The sequence below is a fragment of the Gossypium arboreum genome, chromosome 5, assembly GCF_025698485.1.
Source record: "Gossypium arboreum isolate Shixiya-1 chromosome 5, ASM2569848v2, whole genome shotgun sequence".
Taxonomy (NCBI): Eukaryota; Viridiplantae; Streptophyta; class Magnoliopsida; order Malvales; family Malvaceae; genus Gossypium; species Gossypium arboreum.
In genome coordinates, this window is record NC_069074.1 from 85,562,981 (window position 1) to 85,583,778 (window position 20,798).

The following is a 20,798-nucleotide window of genomic DNA, read 5'->3' on the forward strand; positions in this document are numbered from 1 at the left end:
CTTTAAATCTGAAGCCTATGTATGCTTTTTATTATAAAATTTAAAGTTTATTTTAAAAAATTATACAATAAAAGTTAGTGTTGAATGAAGTAAAGGACCATTATAATATTTGATTCTGACATCATATCAAAATAAGTTTATAATTAATTTTATAATTAATTGTTATATGTATTATATAAATTATTTTTAAAATAAATATTTTAGAAGGCTATTGTGAGAAGTAAATATATATACATGTATATTAAGATAAAATCGTGTTAATTTTAAGGAAGAATAAGAAAATGTTTATTTATAGGGAAATAAATCTTTATAGTCATTATAGTATAATTTTAATATTTCATGATTGATTCTTTCGCCGATGCTAGGTGGATTGACAATGTTTTGAAAAATTGTCATTTCCAAAGAGGAATCTGATTAGCATTACTTTGGTAGACTTGAATTTCATATGGTCCATGTGTCCTTGGCTCCAACTATTCAAAACAGCTTAATATCCAATCCCGTATTTATTTAAGCGACATTTCTTTCATTCATTTCACTTCAAACTCAAAACGAAATTACTTTCTTGAGATTCTCCTTATAGCAATGCCTTCCAATTCCTCCTTAAAATTATCTCTCAAATTATTAACTTTAAAGAAATTCTTGTAATGGCAATCTAACATTTTTTCCAGTTTATGCACAATTTTACAATTAACAAAAACAACTATAAATTTCTTTGATTCTAACACTGAATTATCTTCAATGCACCTAACATATTCCATAACTGTAAATTTGTACACCATATTTTCTCTACCATACAAAAGTAGAGGTTTAGTGTCTTTTGAATTTTGGAATCATCATGTTGATATTGGTTTATATCTTGTTTGCAACATATCTTGCCTATTTGATGCTAGAGAATTTAGCAAAGTCAAATTTTCACCCTTTAGCTGTCAACTTGCTTGATAGGAATATATATATATATATATATATATATATCATATCTTTGGAAAACAAATGTGAGTCATCTTTGATGACAAATTATTTATAAAAGACAATATAGTAGGATTGATTAGTTGTCTCTCAAATCACCATTTCAAAATATATAATCCTTCTATTATAGTTGAATTAGATAATATCAAATGTTTTCAATTTATTTTGCTACTCTTTGTATATTATTTAAATTTTAATCATATCAATTTATAATATCTTATTTATCTTTTGTAGTGTATCATATCTTTACATGAATTAATCCTCTCTTGATTTTGAAATTGGTGTCTATAAATAAAAGATGAAATAAAATAATATTATATATAGAGATTTGTATTTGAAATTTAAGTAAAATTATAAAGAGAGTTAATAACTCCTTTTAGGATTTCGTAAATTATATATAATTTTTATTTAGAAGTTTGTATCTGAATGTTTGTATAAAGAAAAACTGAGAAACAAAACTTGAAATGAAAAAATAAAATTACATGAAAATTATATTAATTTCAATTGAAAAACAAAAAAAGTGAAGATTATATATTAATTTAAATAATTTAATATTTCAAAATTGAAAAACAAAAAATACATGAAATGAAGGAGTATATTAATTTTAATTTCAGCTTGAAAAATTGTGAAACATTAAACAGAAATAAAAAAATTGTCAAATCACTTTGACATTTTATGGTTTTTAGTACTTTGTGTTTAATGGAGATATAGATATGTGGCTGTTAGTTAACTAACTGTCAATATTAACCTCTAAATAAATTTAAGTGCAGACATGACATTATTTTATCTTATCTTATATGTCACGCGTTAACAAATAGTTTTAAAATTATTAAAAAATTATTAGAAAAAAAACATAAACATACACTAACATAATTACAATTGCAAAAATCAAGAATCACAAATATAAAGTTGAGAATACCTTAAAAACTTGTGCCCTATTCGAAAACCATAAAATCCTATATTGAACATAAATCCATGAAACACAATGCTTTCCTTGCCATCAAAATTTTCTCAAGAAAATCAATGAAGGATCTGAGATGAAGCATAGTTATTGACGAGAGCCAAAACATTGCTCATCAAATGTGTGATCTTAATAATTCGTTTCCTCACCATCATCTTTGCGTACCCATTCATAGCGCTGCTTGAGAATCCATCCATGCAAGTATCTTCATCCGTCAGAGCAGCACTAACCTAGGTTTGAAGATCACTCATAATAAGCACAAAGTTGGAGCATCTGATATGAAAAAAATTTACATATAGATTTTTGGAGCTCTTTGATAGAGTCGTGGATCAGCTCGATGCAATTCGCCATGATGGAAGTGACCCGAGGTTTCAAACGATGGGTTCTGGCCACTTTTCGCATGAGCCTAGATGTGGATTTGTTGGCTTTGAAGGTGATGAGGAGGGCGGTGTGAGAAATTCCCAAAATTGGAAACTCGAAACAAAAATTCCCAAAATCAAAACCTTTACCCAAAATCTCCAAATTATACCACCCAAAACTCAAAATCCCCAAATTCAACAACCCTAAACAATTTATGGTGATATTTAGAAATAAATGCAAAAGAAAGTAAATATTTATTTTTGAAAAAAAATAGCTCAACCTCAAGAGATGAAACACAAAAACATGATAAATAATCTTCACGAAAGAAATTTATACGTGTACATGGTGTCGAGAAAATTAGATTTAGAAAAACCCTAGAATTTTTATAAACTCTCAAACGTGACAAAAGAATCTTACATTTAAATCAAGAAAAAAATTGGAAAAAGAAAAGGTCAACAAACAAGTTTGCAAATGATATGCAATGGATTCAATAAAAAAATAAAAGGATTTGAAGAGAGACACTTACCAATTAAGAAAAGAGAGACTTAGTAATGATCTATTTTAATAATTTTTTATATTTAAAAGATTAATTTTAATAATTTTAAAATTATTTATTAACGTGACATATAAGACAAAATAGTGTCATGTTAGCAATTAAATACATTTGGACCATCATGTCAGTAGTTAATGTTGACCATTAGTTAACTAACGGCCACGTCAGCATCTCCGTTAAAAACAAACCAATTTGACTCAAAAAAAATGTTAAGTGTCAAAGTGCTCTAAAAAAAACATAAAGAATAAAAGTGACCAAACAACCAAACGTTAGCGACTATTTTTGGCATTATGTCTTTTTTATTAAAATAAAGTTAATATACACTAGATTTTATTACACTCATGATGTGCGTGAATAAAAATATTTTATATTAAAACGAAATGATGATTAGTGGATTGGTAAGGATTTTTCATATGAATTTGTTGGTTTTGTATTCAATTTTTGAATAATGTTTTTGAGTTGTTTAAGTGGAAGATTATATAAAAGTATGAAAATATGAAAATATCATTATAATAATATTAATTAATCTTTGAAATGAGAATATTTTAATAATTTCATAACTAAATTAATATTAAATTCACTCGTAATATCAACTTAATCAACCACTTTATATATATAATATAGATGCAACCCCTTGTTTAATTTGAGAACCCTTCATGAGTTACTTTACCATTCCATAATTTTTGAGCAATGTCTTTCAATTATTTAATTTGAAGACAATATACAAGTACAGAAAGAATTCTTTTATAATAATATTAATTACCATAATTTGATTGCATAATAAAATTCAATACTTGAAAATGCAACCTTAATTAATTAACTAATTGATTTATTTTAGCATAAATTCCTAAATGCTCTTAACCTCATCCATCATTTTGTTTGGAAGTATCTTTTGCTTTTGCTGCTTTCCAGCCTCCATCATTGGTTTCATTGCCACCATCTCCGCCACCTTTTCCCTGCTACTGCATTCAACTTCTTTGGCAGCAATGGAGGTGGTGACCATAAAATAAAAAATACATTGAATTGTATTAAAATGAGAAATTAGATTTATAAAATAAAAAAAATAAACAAAATATTAAATGATTGATACCATAACTGCTTCCAAAGGGGTTGAAGGACATTTTGAAAGTTTGGATGGTCATCCCACTCCAACGATTTCCACCATTCTGTGGTTGAGTTGATGATTAGGAAGGTGGAGCATATGCAAATGGCTGCCCATTGCCAATAAGGGGAACAAAAGGAGGAATTCTCTTCAGTTTATCACAGTCAGGAACAACATTGATAACCTTGAGAGAATCACAAACCATCACTCCACTTTTACTGCAGATTCTCTTCAAATTTGGTAATTTACTCAATGTCAAGTCTATCAATTTGGGGAGATGGAATTTGATTAATGCATCACTCCCTTTTTCTTCAACTTCTGATGTTTCTGCACCCAATATTTCAACTAACTCATCACATTCTGTCACAAAAATTGTTTCCAAGTTTTGGAGGTTTGGAAGCAACCAATGTGGAAGCAACGTCTTCATACTTGAGCAGTTGATTATAACAATTTCCTTAAGATGGGAAAAGGTGGCAGCCGGAGCCAATGTTGATGTTGAACCAAATCCTTCGTCTTTGATAATAAGGGCACTCAACTTTGGAAGATCTTGAAGAACCAACACCTCGAGGCTTTGAAATGGATGAGGGGAAGAAGAGGCAAAAGAGGACAAGGAAACAACACACTCTATCCCTTCACACCACAAAATCCTACAAAACCTCAAGTCAATCGCATTTTTGAAGGAAGAATTATCATCGACTAAGCTTCTCAAATAGTCGCACTCTAAAACATTCAACTCTTGAGTTTCAATTGGGTGCCTAATTAACTCACCTTCCCACTTGTGGACTCCTCCAATTGTTAATCTTTTATCTATTGTAGAATTCACAAACAGAGGAGCTATGCCCACCTGTAAATTGTACTTGATGAGATTTTTCTTACTTTTTTGCATTGAGGAGATGAACTTATTGAATTCATTAATGTCTTCAAAACGTCCTTCAAAGCATTCCAACTTCTTCAATGGTTCCATCTCCTCTGCTTTTAGACTTTTTTGTCTATTTGTCACATCAAAACTCAAGTCCTGAAGGTGAACGAGTTTTGGTAAAAGTCCAGCGGGTATCTCTTTCAGAGTGCCCACTTCAAGATCAATGTATCTTAGGTTTATTAACATATCCATGCCTTCAGGAACTTCCTCAATACTAGTCCAACAAAGATCCAACTTCTTCAATTCTTGAAGCATCGAAAGACATGGTAGATCTCTTAATCCAGTACAGCCACGAAGCAACAATGTTGTGAGGTTCTTTAGTTCAGAGATGGAATTTGGTAAACTCTTGATCGTCGTAGCGGACAAATTGAGAACACTAAGACAAGGCATGTTTGTGAAGAAAGAATATGGGATCTTCTTTATAGGGTTATGCTGCAATAACAAGGTTGTGAGTAGTTGACATTTTGTGGGCAGCACTTCTGTGGGAATTTCTAATTTGGAGTTAAGCATTAGCGACACTTTCTCAATATCCGGACTCCATTGTTCCTTTTTTGGTAACTCTTCTAATTCCAAGCCTGCTTGTACCATATATCGAGGATTTATACTTGTGATCGACAATGCCATGTCTCTCACTGCATCATGCATTTTCACTTTTGCACTCGAGACATTTTCCAACAAGCAGTTATCTTCCAACTTTTTCAAAATAGCAAGGCCTTTATCTTCCATTTCTTGTCTTGTATCCATTTCATCTATGAATCTCTCATCAATCCAACACTCGATTATTTCATCCTTATTAATTTCAAAATCTTCAGGATATAATGCACAATACAAGAAGCAAGATTTTACTTTCCCATCTTTCAAGTGATCAAAACTAAATTTCAAACGCTCAATTACCTCAGCTTCCACTTCTTCCACTTTCGCTATTCTCTCTTTCAATTCCTTGAGTGCAATTTTCCAAATGCGAGGGTCATCTTCTCCTTTCATGGTCCCAGCTACCACAACAATTGTAAGAGGTAGACCCGCACATTCGTTGACAACAAGCTTCAAAGTTGGCATTATAGTTGGATTTTGAACTATGTTAGGTCCAACTTTATTCAAGAATAGTATCAATGCCTCTTCTTCTGAAAGGGGTTTCACTTTTATCACCTTACAACCCATATACTTACAGACATGCTCCGAACGGGTTGTCAGCACCAACTTGCAGCCATTGCGGCCACTCGGCTCGGGGATCCCAACTTCCTCTAGAGAGACTTTATCCCACACATCATCTAGGATTAAAGCATGTTTTCCAGCTCTCTTCAACATTTCCGATAAGATTGCTGCTCGTCTGACCTTGTTTCCCTCTTTGGCCAAATCTTCCTTCAAGTTCAATGCACTTGCAATGTCATCTTGTAATTTGATAACATTAAAATCCTTTGATATAGTAACCCAGATTACGCTTTCGAATCTTTTTTCTTTCAAAAGATCATTGTGGATGTGCTTCATGATAGTGGTTTTGCCCACACCGCCCATCCCCCAAACCCCAATCTTGCTCACCTCCTCCTGCATCAAACATAACCAAATCTCATCTCTCACAGCTTTCTCACCAACTAGTTCTGATGTTTCCAGTCGCAACCCACCACTTGGACCATCAATGGCAAGACCTTCAGAGGCATTAGGAGCTTTATCAAGAAATTCCTTCATTTCTCGAGTCTTTTCGTCAACCAGCTTCCCGTAGCAAGCACGACAGAGATATCTTCCGTTACTGACTTTGTTTTCAACTTGTCCTTCCCTAATCATATCTTTCACATCTTTCAACCAATTTTCAACTCCCTTCACGAAGCTCTGCTTTCAATTGCAGCTCTATATCTTCCATTTTGCAATTCAATTCATCTCTGATCCTCTTGAAGTTTCTCACATAATCATTCAGCTTTCTATGATATTGCAAGTATTTACACACAGGAGTTCGGAGACAATTTGCAATGCCAAGAACAGGCTCTACGTACTCCATTGCTATGTCCCTGCAAAGCAATCATATATAACAGTAGCAGATAATAAAAACCTGTGAATGTATTGGATTTTTTATGAAGTTTAGATATGTCAGTGTAAGCATGAAAAGGAAACATGAATGCAACTTTCAAGCAATGGCAGACAGAAACATGATGAAACTCTGGTCACCATTATACATCCAGAATTAACCTCTGTTGGAAATTGGCCATCCATGCTGCTGTTATGTTTTTGTTGAGAGCATACGGCTTGTATGCATGCTGCATGCTGCAGCAACATGTTGTCTGTTGTAGTTGCATTTTAGTTTAGTTTGGTTTAAAATGAACTTAGTTGTTGATGTTTTGATAGGTTTAGGTGATGATTGAGCTGATAATTCAGCTTATTGATGTGTACAAGTAATGCTTAGCAAGTCCCTAGGCTACTAAGTGGGAGTAGGTAGTATTTGGTAATGTGTTTTATCTATAAATGTATTGTTTTTCTAATTGAATGAATGAGCTAAATGAGCTAAAGCCATAGCTCCCTTGCTGCACATTTGTGAGCAAGTAAAAACCTTTCTAGCATCTTGCTTCATTGTCTTGTTTTTGTTGACTGTTTTCTTCCTCTGCTGCGTTTCTCTTCCAAAGATCCCCAACAATTGGTCTAAAAGTTTTAACTTCAAGCATTTTTCTTCATACTTCACCTGGGTATAATAAGTTATTTTGAAAACTTCGGTTGAAGCTCTTACTTTACCCGGTGTAAGTGTGCTCAAAAACCCAACAACCTCTCAATGTATATAAAATGCTAGATTCAAGTGTGCAACAGTTCATGACAGAATATTAAGAGCTAAAATGTTAACAGTTTGAGATTTCAACATTATATTGCTTCTGGGTAGCTCTATCTCTATTAATTTCTATCTATAATAGATTATATCTGCTGATCATCCTCTCTTAAATTCTAAAACTGTTGATAATCAGTACAGGAAATCATTGCTTCAGATCTTATTACAGCTATTCATGTTTCTTGTTATGTAAAAGCAAAGGAAATCATCTCATGAGCTGAATTGCATGATTAAGGATCAAATTAAGTAAAGAACGGGAAGCAGAAATTACCTGACTTACTGCCTGAAAAGTCTTATAACAGTAGCAAAGAAAAGCATGTCATGAAATATGCAAGTGAAGGAAGCAAATGAAATTGAAAAGCATGTCATGAAATAAGCAAATGAAATAACCAAAAAGAAAAGCATGCTTGAAATTTTGTGATAGAAGAAAGAATGCTGTGGGTACAAAGGCAGAAGTATTAAGTAAGGAATCCCATCTTTTTTTACTTTTCCTTTGCTTGCCATTATAGTTGGCATTTTCAGTGCAGCTACGGTATTTTATACTGATTTTTCTCAACACTTGTATCTATCAGTTGATCGATGATTTACAATCTGATTCATATACTTTCAATCAATTTAATTCTGACAATATATAAATTGGTAAAATTTTGAAATTATTTTTAAAATTTGAGAATATTATAAAATTAAAAATTAAATAAAATAGATAAACATTTCAAAAATAAATAAAATGAGGGATAATTATTTTAAACCCTTCAAAATTTCTCTATATTATTTGTACCAAAATATCCAATACCCATTCTTTGAAAAAACATATGGAAAAGAACATTAAGAAAAGTTATGTATTCTTTGTATTTTACCTCTTCTATTTCTTGACTTAGTTTTTACGTCATAAGAAAATATAAAATTATGAATATATTTTATGTTTACAATTTGGGTTTTGAAAAATAATTTAAATGTAATGAAATTTTGAATTGAGTTTGAAATAAAAATTTTGTAGTATAATTTGTATTCTTTTGATTAAAAAATGGTATCAGGATCAATTTCGTAAGCCTATGTAACATGAGTTCTAGATGTTTTTCAAGGGCATGAAACTCTAACTTGATTATATTACTAATTTGATTTGAGAAACATTGAGGGAGCATGTAATGATCTAACATGTTTTGATTTTGTTTTGTTTTTAATTTCTTATAGGATTATATAGAATGATAATTTACTTCTTTTCTCACATAATTTAGTTATTCAATATTCAAGATTTTATTTTTCTACAATTTTATATATATTTTATCTATTTTATAAATAATTTTAATTTTTATAATTTTTATACAAAATTAAGGTCAAATTGACATAATATAAAAATTAAGGACTATAACGAGTATTATACCAACTGAAACAAGTTATACTTAATTATAAGGTGACAAAAAACAATTTTGAAAACATTAGTGACCAATTTGTAACTTTTTAGTTAAGCAACCAAAACGAAAACTTACTCATGTTTAAATGATTAATGGTGTAGTTTAACTAAATTGTTTTAAAAAATTTAGTTTAAAACCTTTTTTATCTATACATAGGTCTCCACTCAGAAGAAAATTACCAAAAAACCATTTTATTTGCAAAGATATATGATTATGAGGGTGTTTTTGTCTTTTTATATTTTTATAAATCATTAAAATTTATCGATAATGAGCTTTGAACCAAGGACATCATGCATATAAAATCTTTTCCTTTAAACAATTTTTAATTTTTATTTGAAACTAAAGTAAGTATATCTATGTTCTAAATTTTATTTATTTGTGGATATAAATAATGTTATTGATTTAATGTCAAAAACGAGCATGACACCAACTCGGGATTGAAGACAAAATAATGATAAACAAATTGTATTCATTCAGTACTTTTAATCTGATGTGTTTTGTGTTTAGATTTTATTTTACTCACAATTTAATCTAATTTTTATTTTAATATCATACATATTTTATGTGTTATTATTAATTAGTTCTAAATCATACTTTCCATTATTTATTGTATGCTATTTTCAAACACACATTAATATTCTAAAGATGTGATTTCCACACATATACGCATAAGATAAGATTTTTAGTATTATTAAAACCTTTAAAAATAAAATTTTAATTATTAGACTCATTAGTATACTTTTAAAAATAATTTAAAACTTTTTCAAATGTAGGCTGACACGCCACAAAATCGAGGCTAGAGAGAGAGAGAGAGAATTTACGCGATTAAGTGGAAGAAAAGAAAACACGAATTTAGAAACTCCTAGAGTAATTAAAACTTTAGATTAGCTTAGGTGAGATTAGAATTGAAATCTTGGGATATAATTGAATCAAATTACATTAATTTTAAATAAGACTAAGTCTCCTTGTGTGGCGTGGGCCTTCGCTAGTGGCCTTATGAGAGGAACGTCAATATATGCGCCTGGACTATTATGAGTCAGGATAAAGTTAAATAGTTGTTAATAATCAAGGATGTGTTGAAAAAGGAAATAAGATAATATGTGCAAAGAAAAGTAAGTATCCGCAAGAATGATGAAATGTCTAAAAATCGCTGAAGTAGTGGATTGGTCTCAAACTTGACCAGGTTATGATCACTAAGTGATAAATCTGCCAATACAAAAATATGGAACTCGAATCGGAGTCTATCACTCCAGATAAAACTCGAACGAGTAAGTAAAATAGAGAGTAGCATATTTTATTTTCTTTTAAGTTAATACCCTAGCAATAGAGGTGTGCATAGGCCGTGCTGGCCCGGATTTGGGCTGAACTTAACTAAAAATTCAGGCTCATTTTCTTTTAAAAATAATTGTTCATACGCCCTATACTAGCACTTCTCCCTTGAGTTTTAAAGATCCAACAACTAAGACCCTCCTAGCTCGGTAAACCAGGCACTCCCTTGATCACCATCCAAGGTGTTCTTAACACTATCCCTCACATTTTCCACCATCTCCATCCTAAACAACTTGAGAGGTATCCAAATGAAGCTACAATGGAGCAACTTTCTCATCACTACCTTAAAACAATACAAGAATTTGCATTAAATAAAGAAATGAGATTATAAAGTACAAATAACTAAAAATGTTGACATTACACAATTTATGCCAATGGGGTTGAATAACATTCTTAAAGTTTGGATGGTCATCCCACTCCAACAATTCCCACCATGTTGAAATTGATTCAAGCTTCAGAGAAGGGGGAGCATATGCATATGGATGTCCATTGCAAACAAGGGGAGCAAATGAAGGAATTCTAACTTACTGCAAATGCTCTTTAGTACCCCACTTTTATTGCAGATGCTTTTTAGTTCTAGTAACTCTTGTAATACTAACTTTTTCAATTTAGGAAGATGGAATTTGATTAATCCATCACTTCCTTTTTCTTTATCTTCTGATGTTGGTTCTCCCAATATATATGTTAGCTCATCACAACCTCTCACTTTTATTAGTTGTAGATTTTGAAGGTTAGGAAGCAACATCTTCATAGTGAACCTGTTGTAGGCCAATTTTGACCCGTTTACAAAATACCCAGGCCCATTAAACCATTTAACCCATCCTCAAACCCAAAACCTAAAATTAACCTAGCCCAACATCCAAGCCCAATCCCAAAACCCTAGACTCCCACTTGCCTCTTCCCACTCTCCCATGCTGTCTGCCACCAGCACCACTCCCACTCTCCCATGCTGTTTGCCACTAGCACCATCACACACTCCCACCGCACCTGCAAAGATAGAGGAAGGAAGCAAACATGCAACAATAGTAAAAATAGTAAAAAAAATAGTTTGTAAATAAGGCTATAAAAGCCGAATGAAAAAGATTGTAAAGGGGCGGAGGATGTACAAAAAGTTGGTATCAAAAACAAAAGAAAAAAGAAAAGCTTAGAAGGTGAACTTCAATTTTTTTTCCTCTGTTATCTCAATCTTTCTGTTTATCTTTGCTTTGTTTTATTTTTTATTTCATTAACTTACTTTAAAACAAAAAAGAATCAAGGAAGAAAAGAGTCTTACCGGAGCTACCCCGTGACCGCTCCCCTCGGCACGGTGAACCGCCGGCGATGATGGGTGTTGAAACTCTAGCTGAAGAAAAGAGGAAGAGATAAAAAAGGGGGGGTTTGAGAGCAGTTTTTTTAGAAAAAAATATATAAAGGTTAAAATGGTTTTAAAATAAAAAATTGAAAAGTCAAAGGTGAAACGGCGCCACTAACTCCATGATTTGTGTGTTTCTGCTTTTAGGGATATTTGTCCCCCTGGTCCCTCAACCTCTCCAGTGCGCTGCAATTTAGTGCTTTAATTACCTTTTTCCTATGATTTTGTAATTTGGCCACCTAATTCTCTGAGGTTTTCAATTTAGCCCTGTACCAAGCACTGCGTCTTAATGATTGGGGATATTTCTGTTTTCGGTCCTCCCATGTTGCGCGCATATTGCAATCTGGTCCTCTCCTCCTTATTTTCTTTTCAAATCTGCCCCACAACTTTGTTTTAGTTTAATTTTAGTCCTGTTTTCGTTTTTTTTTTCATTTGTTTTTATCTAAATATCCTTGTTATTTTCATATTATTATTATTATTATTATTATTATTATTATTATTATTATTATTATTATTATTATTATTATTATTATTATTATTATTATTATTATTATTATTATGTACTTTTGTTATATGCGTATATATATATGTATTTGTATTAGGTTTTTATTTATTCTATTTTAATATTTTTAATGCTATACTTGCCTTTATATTTCAACATTATTATTATTATTATTATTACCAATGTTTATATATGTTTTATGTATATATGTATATATATATTTACGTATAGGCTTATTTTTTTACTTTACTTCAATATCTTTATTGTTTTTTGTTTTGTGTTTCAATATTGTTATTATATTTATTATTATTATCATTATAATAGTGTATATTTCTATTTAAGTACATAGATTTATATATATAGTATTTTTGTTATGTTACATTGTTGTTTTTTTGTATTTTAATACCATTACTATTATAATCATTAACCGTAGTATATGTTTTGTTATATACGTATATATTTTATATATTATGTATATTATTATTTTTATTATACATATTACGTATATATTAAATATCGTACTATTCATGTATTATATCATACATGCACATATCTTTAATATATATATATATATATATATATATATATAAGTATATCTTTATGTAATATTAGTATTATTATTAATATTAATATGTTTTTTTACATCGTAATTATATGTGTATATATTATGTAAAATGTTTTAATATTATATTATATATATGCTTTATATATATTATGAACATGTATTTTCAATATTATTAGTTAAATTTTGTATATATTACCCTATGTACATATTTTAATAATACAAGTTACATATACCTATTTACTATCTTATGTATATACTTCAAACACTATATATAGTATATTTCTAACACTATTACTATTTATATATACATATATATATATATATATTTTACATATATACTCTTAATTATCTTTATATGTATATTCATCGTGTTCTCATTGTGTTCTCGTATTTCATACTATTGTTACATTTAATATCGCGTGCATTGTCATTATTGTTGTATGTATTATGTGCCTTGATGTATTTCCAACTATTATCTTTCGTTTCCCGCCCATTTTTATATATTACCCTGTTGTTCATTATTTTAAAATATTTATTCGTGTTTTTATTTATTTCAATAAGCAAGGCAACGTACCGATTTAAACACTATGCCATCGATTTCATCGCTATGTTGGGTGAATATCAATCGACTCGTGTTAAAACGGTATATCCTTCTCAATAGAAAAGGAAACTTGAAATTTCTCGTGTTTTGATCGGATCACGATTCAATGTTACTTTGGACTAGCAATTTTGAAAATTAAGACAACACTTGTTTATAAGATACCAATTTTGGGCGTCGCGAGGGTGCTAATACCTTCCTCGCGTGCAACTGACTCCCGAACCCAAATTTTTCTCTGGACTTTCACGTAGACCTAAACTTGGCCTTCTTTTTGTTTTAAAAATAAATTTATTAGGTGTCCGATCACACCTATAAAAAGGATCGGTGGCGACTCCCTTTATTAATAAAATCAAAAGTTGGTTTTCAAATGTTTAATAAATCATCACAATTAGCGACCAATCGAAAGCTAAGCTAAAAATTTTTACGTCGCTACAGAACCAGTTGGGTAAATGAATTTTCTTAAAATAGGAAAAGGTAACAGACGGAGCCAATATTGATGTTGTTGCTGAACCAAAAACCTCAACTTTGATAAGGGCACTCAACTTCGACAATTTGTAAAGAAACAACACCTTAAGGCTCTGAAGTGTATGAGAGGAAGAAGAGGAAAGAGAAACAACACATTCTATCCCATCGCAATGCTCAATTGTACAAACCTTCAAGTTAGTAGAATTTTTGAAGGAAAAAACATCATCGCTTAAGCTTCTCATATTGTGCCAGTACAAAATGTGTAACTTCTGAATATCCATTAGGAGCATAATTAACTTGGTTCTAAAAATTCTCACTTCTACAAGTGATACAGCCTTATCTTCTTTATAATTTACTATAGAACGCGAATCAGTTGAGCCTATTTGTAATCGATACTTGATGAGATTTTTTGGTTCTAGGGTTTTGGAAAAAAAACAAATTCCCTAAATCTGATACCATGTTAAGAATTAAAGAAAGATTCTAAGTAATTTTGAGGAAATAATCACTCAATTTCATTCATAATTATAAAATATGTTCAAGTTTATATAAATAAATTATTATGATAAATAATGAAATAATATCAATTGAATCTCTAAAAATTGTTTTATTAACTATTAAGGCTATTAAAATCGTGGTTGTCAACAAACATAAGCAAGCATCCCATTTATAGAATAAAAGATTTGATCAAGCAATAAAAACTTTAAGATTTGAGAAAAATATTAATGAACCTATTATTTATAAAAGTATTAAGGATGGAAATGTGGTATTTCTTATTCTATATGTCGATAATACTTTATTAATTGGGAATGATGTAGAGACATTGACATTGGTTAAATTATGGTTAACCCAACAATTTAGAATGGACTTGGGAGAAACTAACTATGTTTTGGGTATTTGAATACTAAGGGATTGAAAGAATAAAGTGATAACTTTATCAAAAGCTTCATACATAGACAAGATAATAGAATGTTTTGCAATGACAAATTCCAAGAAGGGATCTCAACCTTTTGTATCAAGTTTTCATCTCTCTTTAAGAAAGCGAATACATGAGAAATGTTCTTTATGCTTTGGCAGTAGGAAATATCATGTATGTTGTGATACACACACGTCTAGATATCTGTGTTATAGTAGGGCTGGTGAGTTGATATTAGGTAAATCCCAACCCAAGACACTAGCAAGTAATAGAACATATACTCAAGTATTTGTAGATAATGATGAATTATTTCCTTGCATATTTTGGAAGAGATCTCACTCTTATTTTTTATATCATTTCTAACTTCCAAATGTGTTCGGGATTTTAGCAAATCAACATTGGGTTATAACTTTGTCCTAGGCGATGGGTTCATAGTGTAGATAAGTGTCAAACAGGGTTACATTATAGAATCCACTATGGAGGCCAAATATGTGGCTGTTTTTGAGGAAAAAAAATAGGTAATATGGCTTTGGAAATTCCTTACGAGTCTTAAAGTTGTTCATGGTATGGAAAAAATTATCACACTGTATTGTGATAATAGTGCGACAATAGCTAACACCAAGGAAACTAGAAACAGCAAAAGGACAAAATATATTGATAGAAAGTATCATATCATAAGGGAGGCAATAACAAACAAAATAGTAGATGTAGTCAAAGTCATATCAGAGGACAACCTTACGGATCTATTGACCAAGACTTTGGTGGTTAGGAGTTTTGAGAAACATGTAGAAGACATGGGAATGCGAAATATGACTTATCTACTTCACTAGGTCAAATGGAAGACTGTTGGATCTAGTGTCTTTATTTTAGTATTTTCGTGTATATATACTCATATTTTTTGAACAAATTGATTTAATAAAATATTCATTCATTACATTAATATCCTTTGTATATTATTCTTTATGATTTTTGCGCAAAGTAAATATTGACCCAACAATTATCTAACATTTAACTAATACTAAACGGTATTACGTGGTTGGATCATAATATGGAAAAAAAATTATATTAATAGATAATCTAAACATATCCTTAGTCTAATAAAAATATAAACAAACTAATTGAAAAACTAATATGTTATGTGATATCCCGAATTACGGCCTAATCGGAATAGTGGTTTCGAGACCACAAATTCGAGATAGAAATAATTATTTTATAATTATTTTGAGGTTTATGATATGATTGCATGATTGTGTGAAAGTTTCGTGAAGAAATTCTATGCATAAAGTGTTTAATTTGAAATTTGGGACTAAATTGAATAAGTTGCAAAACTTGCATTCTAGAAGTTTCTAGTATGAAATTGCTTTGTAATATTAATTAAGAGGCCTTAAATAGTAATTTGATCATTTTCTAAGTTTTTGGACAAAAATTGGACATGGATGGAATTTTTGAAAGTTTAGTAAGGAAGGGCATTTTGGTCATTTGGATTTTAATGAATTAAAATGGGAAAAATCAAGCAAATATCCATTCATCTTCTTCATGTTGCTGCCAAATTTTACTTGCTACCATAGCTAGGGTTTCTTCAACTTCTAAGCTCAATAGTAAGTCAATCCTAGCCCCGTTTTTAATGTTCTTTACATTTTTGAAATTCTCGTAGCTCAGTTTACCTATTTCTACCAATATTTTGAGCTAGGGTTTATATTTAAAAATTTACCCATGAGTGATATGCATGAATTCTGATGTTTTATGGTAGAATATGAAGCTTGAGATTGTGTTAAACAACTTTTTCTAAGTGATTTTACGTAAAAATGACTAAAATGACCTAATCGGTAAAAATATCTAATGTTCATAAATACATGATAGAGTGTGAATTTGATGTTGCTATAGAAGGGAAAAATGATCAGCATGTCATAAAACATAAGAAAATAGGGTGAAGTTTAATTTACGAGATTTTAGGCAAAAGTGTAAATATGTGAAAGTTTAAGGATAAAATTGTAATTTTTTTAAAATATGATTTTGGGTTGATTTGAATAATATGAGTCCTAATTAGGCTATATTTGAAATGATAGAGCAAGGAAAATTGAAATTCGGGCTAAAATCGGCAAAATACCAAGTTGTGGATAAAATGGTAAAAATGACCATTTTCGCATACGAGGTAAGTTCATATGATTTTAATAATGCAATGTGTATTTTAATGTTAATGTTATGATATTATATGAATTGTAAGTTCATGAGTAAATAGGGTAACATAATTGTTGTTTTAAGCAATTTAATGTTGTTTATATGATATGATGCTTATTATCATGAAATGTTATGTTTTGTGGTTATTGTTGAATAATATGTAATCATATGATTTACTTGATGAGTATGAACTATCACCGAAGTATCGATTTTGGCATTTCGTGGAAGATGGCAAAGGAGTATGATAGAGGAAAATCCAGTTTGAACATTAGGAATAGATTAGGATACAAGTGACATGTCATTAGAAAATTGAGATCCGAACTCGTTGAGTTGTGGTCCGAGTTAGTGAGAATTATGAGGCATTCGAACTCGTTGAGTTGCGTTTCGAGTTCACCTATGGATGCAAGCATCCGAACTCGTTGATCGTTGAGTTGTGTTCCGAGTTCATTATGGATGCGAACACCCGAGCTCGTTGAGTTGCGTTCAGAGTTCATTATGGGTGAGATTATGGTAGCTTTGCAGGCTATTGAGTTTGTCTAGCTGCGGCCTTCCGTGTATCCGATTATATTCCGAGTGTTCAACGGGTAATTTGACAAAGTATTCGATAATGGTCCCAATGAGACAAGCCATTGGTGAGTATGTTCTTAAGTTAAATTACAAGTTGTACAGGTATGTACACTAAACTTATGTGTGATGCCTTGATATATGAAGTATATAGTATTGGTGAATACTATGAAAATGACATGATGAGGAATAAGTCTAGATACTTGATGACATTGAGATTATGGATCTATGCCTATGAAGCATTATTATGTGTTCTTTCCATGATGGATGAAATAATATTTTATGGATTTAGTGAATAATAGTTGTGATTGAGTAAATTTAGCCTTGGCAGTTTTGGGTTACTGCAGTGATGCAACTTTGGAAATTCACCATAAATTGTGGAAATTGAGTTAGGGGCTGAATAAAATATGAGATTAAATCTCAATGAGTCTAGTTTCACATAGAGGAAACGGTACATGCAATTGAATTTTATGTTATGAGATATTTAAATTGTTGTGAGACAGAGTCTGAATGACTTTGAGATCCCCTGTTCCTATTTGAGAAATTCACTAAAAATTTTGAAAAAAATAATTAGGAGTTATAATTTACATGTATAGATTCCTTATTAGGTCTAATTTTAAGAGAAATAAATGGCATATCCCTTTGAATTCTGTATAGATAGAAAATTGATTCGTACTGAACAGAGGTTAGAGTAGCCGAACACTGAAACAGGGGAAATTTTAATGAATAAACTGTACTAATTGGATGAATAAAAAATTCTGAAAATTTTATGGGAGAAAGGTATATTAGTCTAGTTTCAATTAAAATTAACAGAACTTAATTTGGCGTTTCTTAGATCCAGATATAAATGATTTAGTAACTGTAACTCGATAAAACAGCTTAACCTGAACATGTGTAATTGTACAATTATAGTGTTTTATCTTAAAAAGCATGTTAGTAATTGCTTATTAATTTCATATGGACTTACTAAGGATAAAGCTTACCCCTCCTTTCCATTTCTTCAGTATAGGCAGGTTGGCTCGGGGTTGGAGATCATCGAAGGCTGAATCACACTATCAAGCTATCACTTTTGGGAGAATTAATTCAAATATTAGAAATATCAAGTGAGTGGCATGTATAGGAAGCTAGTTTTATGACATGTATTATTATTATGATTTGGCCTAACCTATTGGTCTACGTTGAGTTATCGTATATGGCCATGGGATGTGGCCCATATTCACTATGGTTTGTAAGCTTAATTAATCATGTCATGTTCTATGTTTCTGGTGTGATGAGGTTGATAGTCACGGATGTTGGTCAAAGTGAAATATGTTTAAATTGAAAGACTTGTTGTTGCATGAAATTTTCTAGGTTTTCGTAAGTTCTCGGTTTAGTCCCGAAACCGTTCCAAAGTATGTTTTGGGTTTCGTAGACCCAAATAAGGGACGTTATACATGTGTCGAACAGTTTTGAATTAAATGAAATTTTAGGGCCGATTTTTGTTTGTGTGCATGTTTAAGTCTGGTAATGCCTTGTATCTGGTCCCAGCGTCAGACACGGGTAGGGGGCGTTACATGTTATCTATCCAATCCAATTAAGGAAATACTTTGTCTTTAGTATTGGAGAGATTGAGTCTTAGAAAATGGAGACATAGATGTAACTCACTTGTAGATTTATTCATTTGTGACGTTTATAGTGTGACATACCTTAATCCTGAGTAGATGATGGACTATGTATGTGTGATTCGTATACTTTGATGTAAATGAAAGTTTGAGTTTAAATAGATAAAGAACTGAAAGTTGGTACATTAGGTATATGACTTTTATAATATGTAGCATCATTCTTCAACAATGGAATTCATAGCTCAACTAAAAGGTAAATGATATTCTCTAATCAGCTACATGATAAATAAAAAGTAAACACGGTCATGGATCACTTATCTTTGTGATAAACGATTTATTTACAATTTGATAGTAATTGATTTTTAAAGAATAAAGATGAAATAGTTATCATGAGAAAAATGGGATCAGAAAGAACAAATTTATCTCAAAAAGAGTAAAAATATCCCATAAAAGTAATACACTTCTGACAAATTTTGTGACATTATAATTTTATAATTTTTATATTAAATATTTTGATTTACTTAAATTTTAGTTACTTAATGATAACATTTCATATTCTTAAAATTTTATCTTATGAATGTGACCGTGGGATCAGCTTTAGTGCAAACTTCCGTGTTAATCGTTGGATATTTTATGGTGTAGAAATTAAATTAGCATCGGAGCCAGCAATTGCTACTCTAATTGGACCATTCAAAGAATGAAATTCTCCCTTACCAGCCCATTCCTCTGTATTTTTAATACTCTTTTAAAAAGAAATGGTAAACTACATCTAGTTATTATCTCTTTCCCTTTTCATCGTTCAATTATTAATTTTTTTAATTTGATCAATCAATTAATCGAGATTTTTTTTATTTCCGTTAAGTGCCTTAAAACTTTCTAATGGGATGGTGATATGTCAGTTTAAAAATTAATATAATAATAAATTTATCACTTAACTTTTACATATTATATTAATTCATCATAATTTTAAAAAAAAAATTAACTTTAAAAATTTACAAATAATTTCCGTTTATTGGTGGGAGTGGCTGGAAAGGAGGGTTGGAACCCATTAGTTGAATACACAACTGGGTTTATTAGGCTTTTTTCAGGCAATTTCCATAAAAGAGTTAGGGGCAGCTTGCATTGAAGTTTGAGCTTGAGATTCTAACAACGGAGTTGGGATCCCAAGCAGTGGACGAAAGCAAGTTGTTGCTTTGCTATTGAAGGTATTGAAGAAAGTTCCAAGAGATAGCCTTGTCCTTGCGCAGTAGCTACCCCATTTTTCTTCTCGCCTGTTTTGTGTATTATTCTGCAAATCACCCATTCTTCCTGCAAAATAACACCATTTCAATCTTATACTATTGAGTATTTGACAATTCAGTGTTGCATGCTCATGCTTCTAGCCTTTTTCAAATCTTGTTTAATCAGCACATGAACAATAAACATGCAACTAGCGAGTGAAATGAAGGCAATCACATCAGAAATTACTCCACTGTTTCATCATATTATTGTTATTATTAGCATTCAGCTGAGAAGAATATGTCAACCCAGAAATCATACAAACAGAATATATCTGCTACTATTTAATGATAAATTAGGTTCAAATAAGAAAAAAGAGAACTTTTTTTGTTTGGAGAAAGGTGGAGGAGGATATGGAGGAAACGACAGTAGTGACTG

General features: G+C 30.8%; 2 protein-coding genes across 2 annotated transcripts; both read right to left on the minus strand.

The window, feature by feature from the left end:
* Window positions 1–1,986: 1,986 nt before the first annotated feature.
* On the minus strand, window positions 1,987–3,843 carry LOC108481360 (pectinesterase inhibitor 9-like). Its single transcript, XM_053027623.1, has 2 exons — window positions 3,703–3,843; window positions 1,987–2,157 (listed from the first exon to the last, which is right to left on the minus strand). The coding sequence occupies exons 1-2, from the start codon at window positions 3,841–3,843 to the stop codon at window positions 1,987–1,989; spliced, it is 312 nt and encodes a 103-aa protein (XP_052883583.1).
* A 181-nt stretch (window positions 3,844–4,024) lies between these two features.
* Window positions 4,025–6,640, minus strand: LOC128292724 (disease resistance protein At4g27190-like). Its single transcript, XM_053027624.1, has one exon. It carries the CDS (start codon window positions 6,638–6,640, stop codon window positions 4,025–4,027), a length of 2,616 nt encoding a protein of 871 aa, XP_052883584.1.
* Between the last annotated feature and the right edge of the window lie 14,158 nt (window positions 6,641–20,798).

What these genes read in the sequence shown, in the direction of transcription:
- LOC108481360 (XM_053027623.1), bottom strand. Translation starts at nt 3,843, where the DNA reads ATGGTCACCACCTCCATTGCTGCCAAAGAAGTTGAATGCAGTAGCAGG. An exon ending in CAAACAAAATGATGGATGAG is followed by an intron (nt 2,158 to 3,702) that starts GTTAAGAGCATT and finishes CTTCAAACCTAG; the next exon opens with GTTAGTGCTGCTCTGACGGA.
- LOC128292724 (XM_053027624.1), bottom strand. Translation starts at nt 6,640, where the DNA reads ATGATTAGGGAAGGACAAGTTGAAAACAAAGTCAGTAACGGAAGATAT.